At 40.3% G+C, this 12,510-nt stretch overlaps 1 protein-coding gene across 1 annotated transcript; it reads right to left on the reverse strand.

Moving 5' to 3' along the window:
* Window positions 1-3,042: 3,042 nt before the first annotated feature.
* On the reverse strand, window positions 3,043-7,966 carry LOC134293017 (uncharacterized). Its single transcript, XM_062959166.1, has 2 exons — window positions 6,221-7,966; window positions 3,043-4,439 (listed from the first exon to the last, which is right to left on the reverse strand). The coding sequence occupies exon 1, from the start codon at window positions 7,648-7,650 to the stop codon at window positions 6,454-6,456; it is 1,197 nt and encodes a 398-aa protein (XP_062815236.1). The 5' UTR covers window positions 7,651-7,966; the 3' UTR covers window positions 3,043-4,439; window positions 6,221-6,453.
* Window positions 7,967-12,510: the final 4,544 nt, after the last annotated feature.

Here is a 12,510-nt window from a genome sequence, read left to right on the forward strand (position 1 = left end):
AATAATAATTGGTTTTCCAGAAGCATTCTCTCCTGACGTTTCGCCCACATCTCTTATGCAACTTATCATTTAGCACTGGTATGTGACATAATACGAATAATATAACATGCTAGTGGTGCATTATACATATTGTGGTATATGATTAATATAGTACAATGTAAGAAATAATAATTGGTTTTCCAGAAGCATTCTCTCCTGACATTTCGCCCACATCTCTTATGCAACTTATCATTTAGCACTGGTATGTGACAGAATACGAATAATATAACATGCTAGTGGTATATTATACATATTGTGGTATATGATTAATATAGTACAATGTAAGAAATAATAATTGGTTTTCCAGAAGCATTCTCTCCTGACATTTCGCCCACATCTCTTATGCAACTTATCATTTAGCACTGGTATGTGACAGAATACGAATAATATAACATGCTAGTGGTATATTATACATATTGTGGTATATGATTAATATAGTACAATGTAAGAAATAATAATTGGTTTTCCAGAAGCATTCTCTCCTGACGTTTCGCCCACAATGTAATTTTATTGGTATCTATTTTTATTTCTGAAATTTCCCACTCTCAGCTTATACTGGAGTGAATGATTTCCCAGTTATTTGTGGTGAAATTAGGTGCCTCAGCTTATATTCGGGTCGCCTTATACTCGAGTATATACGGTAATGTAATTTTATTGGTATCTATTTTTATTTCTGATATTACCCACCCTCTGCTTATACTGGAGTCAATGATTTCCCAGTTTTTTTTGTGGTAAAATTAGGTGCCTCGGTTCATATTCGGGTCGGCTTATATTCGAGTATATAGGGTATTTGAAGAATATTCCATGGAGAGGCCTTCCTCCTCCTCCTCCTCCTCCTCCCTCTCCATTGAGGGCAATGCGGGGAATTTTCCAGTCCGCCTGCAATGCGCGCCTTTCACCACTGGATGGAGACAAACACACACAGCGGCTTATTCCCTATTCATTTTCTCCCCGCCTGCAATGCGCGCCTTTCACCACTGGATGGAGACAAACACACAGCGGCTTCTTCCCCATTCACTCTCTCCGCCTGCAATGCGCGCCTTTCACCACTGGATGGAGACAAACACACACAGCGGCTTCTTCCCCATTCACTCTCTCCGCCTGCAATGCGCGCCTTTCACCACTGGATGGAGACAAACACACACAGCGGCTTCCTGGCCATTGAATATCCTTGCAGCATCAAAGCCTGGCTGCTTCATACCTAGGGGACTCCATTGTCGGCCAACTTGAATCCCATTGAATAGCCTTGCAGCATCAAAGCCTGGCTGCTTCATACCTAGGGGACTCCATTGTCGGCCAACTTGAATCCCATTGAATAGCCTTGCAGCATCAAAGCCTGGCTGCTTCATACCTAGAGGACTCCATTGTCGGCCAACTTCAATCCCATTGAATAGCCTTGCAGCATCAAAGCCTGGCTGCTTCATACCTAGGGGACTCCATTGTCGGCCAACTTGAATCCCATTGAATAGCCTTGCAGCATCAAAGCCTGGCTGCTTCATACCTAGGGGACTCCATTGTCGGCCAACTTGAATACCCTTGCAGCATCAAAGCCTGGCTGCTTCCTTCCTACGGGGAATCCTCTTTATGCCACGAAGGAAACCCCACTAAGGACTACGCCACAGCAACGCGTGGCCGGGTACAGCGAGTTATATTATACGACTATATTGCAATATTATTAGTAATATTTCATATAATAAAAATATACAATTATAGTGAATTATATGTACATCCTCTGGAGGAGAGAGGGCGGTCTAGAAATAAAGTTTTGTTGTTATTATTTTATTCTTATTGGAAAACTAAGCAAGGGGGGGTTATATCTCCTAGGCTCCAATGGCATTGAGCTGTTGTAGAGTTTGTCTAGGATGGTGGGAGTTGTAGTTTGACAAGGCACCGGCACTCCTGGGCAGAAGACGGGAAAGACCTTGCAAAACCCTCACTCCCAGGATATTATTATTAGGAGTATTACTATTGTCATGTAATTAGATTTCCCAAATGGCTCAATGATATATCAATGGGATTCCTAATGTCTTTTCTCTTTGTCGCCCTCCTGTGGACAGAAGAATATTGCACTTGCCTTGGGATTCTGATTCTTCGCTCTCTGCTGCCATCCAATGGTCAGAGGCGGAAGTGCAGCCTCGAGCGTTGAAGGCGCCTTTGTGCTGCACTTTTCTATCTGACCATGTGATGGCAGCAGAGAGCAAGGAATCAGAGTTTCAAGGCAAGTGCAATATTCTTCTGTCCACAGGAGGGCGACAAACGGAAAAGCCATAAGGATTTAATGTAATATTGATATTTCTTTGAGCCATGACAGTTTAAAATAATACTAATATTAATAATAATAATCTTGGGAGTGAGAGGTTTGCAAGACCTGTCACGCCCTCCGCCCAAGAGTGCTGGTGCCTTGCCAGACTACAACTCCCACCATCCCATACAACCTCTGCAAGTTTGCATCCGCACAATACTATGGCCATGTTCCCGAAGCATTCTCTCCTGACATTTCGCCCACATTTATGGCATGCATCCTCAGAGGTTGTAAAACTAAGCAAGGGAGGTTTATCTATCTGTGGAATCACGTCCAGGGCGAGAGAAAGAACTCTTGTCTTGGAGGCAAGTGTGAATGTTGCCATTGGCCGCCTTGATTAGCATTGAATGGCCTTGCAGCTTCAAAGACTGGCTGCATTCCTGCCTGGGGGAATCCTTTGTTGTGAACGCGTTAGCTGGCCCTGATTGTTTCCTGTCTGGAATTCCTGTGGACTCGCAGGCCTGGGATAGTGAGCATTTATCGCACTTTAACTCTCCTTTTTATAAAGAAACAGCTCTCTCTTTTACACCAAGGTGGCCTTTGTGATCATTCGGAAGACCGTTTCCAGACTCAGGGCAAAATGCAACGGTTCTTCTCCCATCCTCTGTTCGTTCCCAGAGATTTTACTTAGTTTCAGGCGAATGGCGCAACAAGCAAAATGTCTGCATTTCCCTCCCCAATAAAAACACCCAAAACCTGGCCGTTGTGAAATAATAAACTTTATTGATTTCATGATGGGAGCCACCGTTTTGTATAGAAACAGAATCAAAACAAGCTCAGCGAGTTGTAACTCAGCCGTAAGGACAGACAAGGGAGAATTCAGGCGGCTCCTACGTGTGTTTTCCCTTTCTGGGTTTAAGAAATGGTGCCTGGGAAGGAAGGAAGAGGTTTCTCAAGGAAATTGCATACATTTGCAACCAAAGTTGGTGTAAAGAAGTGTGTGTTTTTATTTTGATTTATGGATGACACGTTTATTTGATTTTGTTTAAACAGTCAGGTTTGGTTAAGTTTATTTTTTTTATTTTTTTGTATCATTTTTATTGAGAAGTTTCTTTTAAAACATCAAACATAAAACATAAGACGACATACGGCAGGGGAACAGGGAAGGGAGGGCAGGGGCAGGGCAAGTGTGTCTGGATTAGGGATTGTGAGAGGGGATATACACTAGCAATGGGGGGGGGGGGGTTTCCGATCTTTGTCACTAATCATTTATGTTCCCATTAGATAGTTCTTATCATCTTTTCTTAAGGTAATAATAATAATAATTTTAGTTTTATACCCCGCCCCATCTCCCCGAAGGGACTCGGGGCGGCTTACATGGGGCCAAGCCCAGATATCAGACAATATAAAAACATATCAATAAAACAAGTCAATCAACAATAAAACAAATCATAAAACAAATGAGGTCACATACAATAAATATACTGATAAAATCCCGGGTTGGCTCCAAAAAGTAATATCTCCTACCCAGAAAAGAAGAAACCAACAGAGAAGATGTGCTTGGGAGGGGGGGGGATAATTATACCATTGTATTACATTTTAAAAAGAACAAAAAATGTAATGCCTGCAAGACATTTGTGGAGGGGGGAAAATAACTAGACTTTCCTGCAATTTTTTTAATGAGGAAGAGCTTAAGGGTTAAACTATTACATATACCTCCCATTCTAAGATCCCCATGGATGCAAGTAAACCTTATATTTCGCTGATATTTGGGCCAGAAACCTATCACAGAATTGCAGTGAAGAACATAGAGAGGCCTACAAACACTTTGGAGGGGAGAGTTTACTACAGTAAGTAAAACCATGCATATCAAATCTATAGATAAGGAGACTGTACTGCAATCAGTAAAATCTTCATTATGTTTACCTAAACTACAACTTCCCAGAAAATCTGAATACAACCTTGCTGGTTCCCTTCTCTGAAGTAACAAGGTAGTCTTCAAAGTTTGACCAGTCCGTGGCTCTTATAGCTCTTCCGTTGCTCTTTCTCATTCAGAAGGTAAGTTTGTCCATATCCTTTATTTCAGTCCATTTGGTCAGCCAGGCATCTTTCGATGGGGCTTTCTCACTTTTCCATTGTTTTGCGATTACCATCCTTGCTGCAGTAATAAAAAATGTAAATAGTTTATCTGTATTTAAATCTACCTTATGTAATTCATCATATAACCCTAGCAGGAGGAGCTCAGGCGTCTTCGCAAAGTTTGTGTTTAGAATTTTATTACTTTCGTCTAACATCATCGTCCAAAATTTTGCCATCTTTCTGCAACTCCACCACATAGGGTGGTACGAGCCCACTTGAGATTTACATTTCCAGCATTTATTATTAGTATTTTTATACATAAATCCTATCTTTTGGGGGGTTAGGTACCATCTATGCATTACTTTCAGCCAGTTTTCTTTCATGTCCATGGAGTACGTGTATTTAATTTTTTTCCTCCAAATCGATTCCCACTCATGTAGGTAAATCGGACATATGAAATAACAGAATAATATAATAATGATGAAAAACAATAATAATAATATAAAATAATATAAGATCCAAATAATATAAGGATGCAAAATAATAGTAATATAATAATAATATAAAATAACAACATAATAATGCAAAATACTGTGTATTATAATAACACGAAATAACAGAATATAATAATGATGCAAAATAATAATTATAATACGTAATACGTAAGAACAAATATAAAAATGATGTAAAATAATAATATAATAATATAAAACAACAACATAATAATGCAAAATCATGTGTATAATAGTATGAAACAACAAAATTATATAGTATAATAATGATGTAAAATAATAATATAATATAATATGAAATATAAACAAAACGATATAAGAATGTAAAATAATAAAAATATAAAATAAAAACCAATAATATAAGGATGCAAAATAATAATAATATTATAATAATATAAAATAACATAATAATGCAAAATACTGTGAATTATAATAATATGAAATAACAGAATAATATAATAACGATGCAAAATAATAATAATATAATAAAATATGAAATAAATATAATATAATATGAAATAAGAACAAAATAATATAATATAATATAATAATAATGTAAAATGATAATATAAAAACCAAATAATATAAGGATGCAAAATAATAAAAATAAAAATAATATAATATAAAATAACAACATAATAATGCAAAATCATATGTATAATAATATGAAATAATAACAATATAATAATGCAAAATACTGTGTATTATAATATGAAATAACAGAATAAAATAATAACGATGCAAAATAATAATATAGTAAAATATGAAATAAATATAATATGAAATAAGAACAAAATAATATAATATAATAATAATGTAAAATGATAATAATATAAAAACCAAATAATATAAGGATGCAAAATAATAAAAATAATAATAATATAATATAAAATAACAACATAATAATGCAAAATCATATGTATAATAATATGAAATAATAACAACATAATAATGCAAAATACTGTGTATTATAATAATATGAAATAACAGAATAAAATAATAATGATGCAAAATAATATAATATAATAATAATGTAAAATGATAATATAAAAACCAGATAATATAAGGATGCAAAATAATAATAATAATAATAATAATAATGTTTGCTGTGTCATACAACATAATAATAATAATAATAATAATATAATATGAAATAACAATATAATAATGCAAAATCATGTCTATAATAATAATATGAAATAATAAAGAAATAATATATTATAAACGTGGTGTAACATAATATGTACGATAATAATATAATATGAAATAATAACACAATAATTTATAATATAATCTAAAGGCCTTTTCCTGCCGTTCTCCTCAGCGGAGCTTCGCTCGCCTCACTCACCCCGGCCGCCATCTTGGCTGTTCCCTTCCCCGGCCCTCACGCGCCAGGCCACGCCCCTTGCCCCGCCCCCAAGTCCCGGCAGGTCCATCACGCAACCCGTCCCTTCCGTCGCCAACCCTGACACATCCATGGACCTCATATTCAAACAACATAATAATACGTAACGATTATTAATAAGCTCGAAGACTATATATCTCTGATATTATATTATTATTTATTTTGTATTATTGCGGCTACGATGGGAAACGCCCCCGCACTACATATCTGCCAGGACGCGCTTCGACCAATGAGGGAGCGAAGGAAGGGGAAAGGGGTGGGACCTCCCAAGCAACAACCAATGGGAGAAGAGAGCGGAGACGGAGGGGGAAAAGGCGGGATAGGAGGAACATAGAGGTATGAAAAGGAAAGAGCGCCCCTGCAATGCGGAAATGGAACATAGAAGTATGAAAAGTGAAGAGCGCCCCCGCAATGCGGAAAGTGAACATAGACGTATGAAAAGCAAAGAGCGCCCCTGCAATGCGGAAATAGAACATAGACGTATGAAAAGTAAAGAGCGCCCCTGCAATGCGGAAATAGAACATAGACGTATGAAAAGTAAAGAGACCCCCGCAATGCGGATAGTGAACATAGACGTATGAAAAGTAAAGAGACCCCCGCAATGCGGAAATGGAACATAGACGTATGAAAAGTAAAGAGACCCCCGCAATGCGGATAGTGAACATAGACGTATGAAAAGTAAAGAGCGCCCCTGCAATGCGGAAATAGAACATAGACGTATGAAAAGTAAAGAGCGCCCCTGCAATGCGGAAATAGAACATAGAAGTATGAAAAGTAAAGAGCGCCCCTGCAATGCGGAAATAGAACATAGACGTATGAAAAGTAAAGAGACCCCCGCAATGCGGATAGTGAACATAGACGTATGAAAAGTAAAGAGACCCCCGCAATGCGGAAATGGAACATAGACGTATGAAAAGTAAAGAGACCCCCGCAATGCGGATAGTGAACATAGACGTATGAAAAGTAAAGAGACCCCCGCAATGCGGATAGTGAACATAGACGTATGAAAAGTAAAGAGACCCCCGCAATGCGGAAATGGAACATAGACGTATGAAAAGTAAAGAGACCCCCGCAATGCGGAAATGGAACATAGACGTATGAAAAGTAAAGAGACCCCCGCAATGCGGATAGTGAACATAGACGTATGAAAAGTAAAGAGACCCCCGCAATGCGGAAATGGAACATAGACGTATGAAAAGTAAAGAGACCCCCGCAATGCGGATAGTGAACATAGACGTATGAAAAGTAAAGAGACCCCCGCAATGCGGAAATGGAACATAGACGTATGAAAAGTAAAGAGACCCCCGCAATGCGGAAATGGAACATAGATGTATGAAAAGTAAAGAGACCCCCGCAATGCGGATAGTGAACATAGACGTATGAAAAGCAAAGAGACCCCCGCAATGCGGATAGTGAACATAGACGTATGAAAAGTAAAGAGACCCCCGCAATGCGGAAATGGAACATAGAAGTATGAAAAGTAAAGAGCGCTCCTGCAATGCGGATAGTGAACATAGAGGTATGAAAAGTCAAGAGCGCCCTCGCAATGCAGAAAGTGAACATAGAGGTATGAAAAGTAAAGAGCGCCCTCGCAATGCAGAAAGTGAACATAGAGGTATGAAAAGCAAAGAGCGCCCTCGCAATGCAGAAAGTGAACATAGAGGTATGAAAAGCAAAGAGCGCCCTCGCAATGCAGAAAGTGAACATAGAGGTATGAAAAGCAAAGAGCGCCCTCGCAATGCAGAAAGTGAACATAGAGGTATGAAAAGCAAAGAGCGCCCTCGCAATGCAGAAAGTGAACATAGAGGTATGAAAAGCAAAGAGCGCCCTCGCAATGCAGAAAGTGAACATAGAGGTATGAAAAGCAAAGAGCGCCCTCGCAATGCAGAAAGTGAACATAGAGGTATGAAAAGCAAAGAGCGCCCTCGCAATGCAGAAAGTGAACATAGAGGTATGAAAAGCAAAGAGCGCCCTCGCAATGCAGAAAGTGAACATAGAGGTATGAAAAGCAAAGAGCGCCCCCGCAATGCAGAAAGTAAACATAGAGGTATGAAAAGCAAAGAGCGCCCCCGCAATGCAGAAAGTAAACATAGAGGTATGAAAAGCAAAGAGCGCCCTCGCAATGCAGAAAGTGAACATAGAGGTATGAAAAGCAAAGAGCGCCCCCGCAATGCAGAAAGTGAACATAGAGGTATGAAAAGCAAAGAGCGCCCTCGCAATGCAGAAAGTGAACATAGAGGTATGAAAAGCAAAGAGCGCCCTCGCAATGCAGAAAGTGAACATAGAGGTATGAAAAGCAAAGAGCGCCCTCGCAATGCAGAAAGTGAACATAGAGGTATGAAAAGCAAAGAGCACCCCCGCAATGCAGAAAGTAAACATAGAGGTATGAAAAGTAAAGAGCGCCCCCGCAATGCAGAAAGTGAACATAGAGGTATGAAAAGTAAAGAGACCCCCGCAATGCAGAAAGTGAACATAGAGGTATGAAAAGTAAAGAGCGCCCTCGCAATGCAGAAAGTGAACATAGAGGTATGAAAAGTAAAGAGCGCCCCCGCAATGCAGAAAGTGAACATAGAGGTATGAAAAGTAAAGAGACCCCCGCAATGCAGAAAGTGAACATAGAGGTATGAAAAGTAAAGAGCGCCCTCGCAATGCAGAAAGTGAACATAGAGGTATGAAAAGTAAAGAGCGCCCTCGCAATGCAGAAAGTGAACATAGAGGTATGAAAAGTAAAGAGCGCCCTCGCAATGCAGAAAGTGAACATAGAGGTATGAAAAGCAAAGAGCGCCCTCGCAATGCAGAAAGTGAACATAGAGGTATGAAAAGCAAAGAGCGCCCTCGCAATGCAGAAAGTGAACATAGAGGTATGAAAAGCAAAGAGCGCCCTCGCAATGCAGAAAGTGAACATAGAGGTATGAAAAGTAAAGAGACCCCCGCAATGCAGAAAGTGAACATAGAGGTATGAAAAGCAAAGAGCGCCCCCGCAATGCAGAAAGTGAACATAGAGGTATGAAAAGTAAAGAGCGCCCCCGCAATGCAGAAAGTGAACATAGAGGTATGAAAAGTAAAGAGACCCCCGCAATGCAGAAAGTGAACATAGAGGTATGAAAAGCAAAGAGCGCCCCCGCAATGCAGAAAGTGAACATAGAGGTATGAAAAGTAAAGAGCGCCCCCGCAATGCAGAAAGTGAACATAGAGGTATGAAAAGTAAAGAGACCCCCGCAATGCAGAAAGTGAACATAGAGGTATGAAAAGTAAAGAGCGCCCTCGCAATGCAGAAAGTGAACATAGAGGTATGAAAAGTAAAGAGCGCCCCTGCAATGCAGAAAAGGAACATAGAGGTATGAAAAGTAAAGAGCGCCCTCGCAATGCAGAAAGTGAACATAGAGGTATGAAAAGTAAAGAGCGCCCCGCAATGCAGAAAGTAAACATAGAGGTATGAAAAGCAAAGAGCGCCCTCGCAATGCAGAAAGTGAACATAGAGGTATGAAAAGTAAAGAGCGCCCCCGCAATGCAGAAAGTGAACATAGAGGTATGAAAAGCAAAGAGCGCCCTCGCAATGCAGAAAGTGAACATAGAGGTATGAAAAGTAAAGAGCGCCCTCGCAATGCAGAAAGTGAACATAGAGGTATGAAAAGTAAAGAGCGCCCTCGCAATGCAGAAAGTGAACATAGAGGTATGAAAAGTAAAGAGCGCCCTCGCAATGCAGAAAGTGAACATAGAGGTATGAAAAGTAAAGAGCGCCCTCGCAATGCAGAAAGTGAACATAGAGGTATGAAAAGTAAAGAGCGCCCTCGCAATGCAGAAAGTGAACATAGAGGTATGAAAAGTAAAGAGCGCCCTCGCAATGCAGAAAGTGAACATAGAGGTATGAAAAGTAAAGAGCGCCCCTGCAATGCAGAAAAGGAACATAGAGGTATGAAAAGTAAAGAGCGCCCTCGCAATGCAGAAAGTGAACATAGAGGTATGAAAAGTAAAGAGCGCCCCGCAATGCAGAAAGTGAACATAGAGGTATGAAAAGCAAAGAGCGCCCTCGCAATGCAGAAAGTGAACATAGAGGTATGAAAAGTAAAGAGCGCCCTCGCAATGCAGAAAGTGAACATAGAGGTATGAAAAGCAAAGAGCGCCCTCGCAATGCAGAAAGTGAACATAGAGGTATGAAAAGTAAAGAGCGCCCTCGCAATGCAGAAAGTGAACATAGAGTTATGAAAAGTAAAGAGCGCCCTCGCAATGCAGAAAGTGAACATAGAGGTATGAAAAGTAAAGAGCGCCCTCGCAATGCAGAAAGTGAACATAGAGGTATGAAAAGTAAAGAGCGCCCTCGCAATGCAGAAAGTGAACATAGAGGTATGAAAAGCAAAGAGCGCCCCCGCAATGCAGAAAGTAAACATAGAGGTATGAAAAGTAAAGAGCGCCCCTGCAATGCAGAAAGTGAACATAGAGGTATGAAAAGCAAAGAGCGCCCCCGCAATGCAGAAAGTGAACATAGAGGTATGAAAAGCAAAGAGCGCCCTCGCAATGCAGAAAGTGAACATAGAGGTATGAAAAGTAAAGAGCGCCCTCGCAATGCAGAAAGTGAACATAGAGGTATGAAAAGCAAAGAGCGCCCTCGCAATGCAGAAAGTGAACATAGAGGTATGAAAAGCAAAGAGCGCCCCCGCAATGCAGAAAGTAAACATAGAGGTATGAAAAGTAAAGAGCGCCCTCGCAATGCAGAAAGTGAACATAGAGGTATGAAAAGCAAAGAGCGCCCTCGCAATGCAGAAAGTGAACATAGAGGTATGAAAAGCAAAGAGCGCCCCCGCAATGCAGAAAGTAAACATAGAGGTATGAAAAGTAAAGAGCGCCCTCGCAATGCAGAAAGTGAACATAGAGGTATGAAAAGTAAAGAGCGCCCTCGCAATGCAGAAAGTGAACATAGAGGTATGAAAAGCAAAGAGCGCCCTCGCAATGCAGAAAGTGAACATAGAGGTATGAAAAGTAAAGAGCGCCCCCGCAATGCAGAAAGTGAACATAGAGGTATGAAAAGTAAAGAGCGCCCTCGCAATGCAGAAAGTGAACATAGAGGTATGAAAAGTAAAGAGCGCCCTCGCAATGCAGAAAGTGAACATAGAGGTATGAAAAGCAAAGAGCGCCCCCGCAATGCAGAAAGTAAACATAGAGGTATGAAAAGTAAAGAGCGCCCCTGCAATGCAGAAAAGGAACATAGAGGTATGAAAAGAAGAAAAGGAACATAGCAGAGCATTGGATGTACCAGCCTGGGCGCAGAATTCAGTAGAGTCTCACTTATCCAACATTTGCTTATCCAACATTCTGGATTATCCAACGCAGTCGACCTTTTAGTAGTCAATGCTTCTGTAGTCAATGTTTTCAATACATTGTGATGTTTTGGTGCTAAATTCGTAAATACAGTCATTACTACATAGTATTACTGCATATTGAAGTACTTTTTCTGTCAAATTTGTTGTATAACGTGATGATTTGGTGCTTAATTTGTAAAATCATAATGTAATTTGATGTTTAATAGGCTTTTCCTCAATCCCTCCTTATTATCCAAGATATTTGCTTATCCAACATTCTGCCAGCCATTTATGTTTGATAAGTGAGACTCTACCGTAATACTATTGGACCTCCGAGGCGGCCTTCCATGGTTGTGGGTGAAACATCAGGAGAGAATGCTTCACGCTTGCCTCCCACATGCACGAGTTCTTTCTTCCTCCCACCCTGGACATCATCATCCCACAGATAGATAATAAACCCCTCTTGCCTGGTTTCCAACAGACCTCACGACCTCTGAGGATGCCTGTCAGTAATGTGGGCGAAACGTCAGGAGAGAGTGCTTTTTGGATGGCCTTCTGTCAGGAGGGCTTTGATAGTATCCTTCCAGTCAGGCAGATTGGGGTTGGACTCGATGGGCTTCGGGGCCCCTTCAAACTCTAAAATTCTATGACAAGCTGGATGTCCACCTGTCGGGAGGGCTTTGATGGTGTCCTTCTTGCTTGGCAGGCTGGGTTGGACTAGATGGCCTCTGGGATCCCTTCCAAATGTAGGATTCTATGCCTCTAAAGCCTTACTTCTCCATATCACTAATTAGAACGGTGAGGATGAATGGCCATCTGTCAGGAGGGATCAGATGGTGCCTTCCTACCTATAACATGATGTTTTGGTGCTTAATTTGTAAAATCATAACCTATTTTGATGTTTAATAGGCTTTTCCTTAATGTTTCCAACATATT

Source organism: Anolis carolinensis, unplaced genomic scaffold (assembly GCF_035594765.1).
Source record: "Anolis carolinensis isolate JA03-04 unplaced genomic scaffold, rAnoCar3.1.pri scaffold_7, whole genome shotgun sequence".
In the NCBI taxonomy this organism is placed as follows: domain Eukaryota; kingdom Metazoa; phylum Chordata; class Lepidosauria; order Squamata; family Dactyloidae; genus Anolis; species Anolis carolinensis.

Coding starts and splice junctions, on each gene's coding strand:
- LOC134293017 (XM_062959166.1), bottom strand. CDS start 7,650: ATGTTCACTATCCGCATTGCGGGGGTCTCTTTACTTTTCATACATCTA.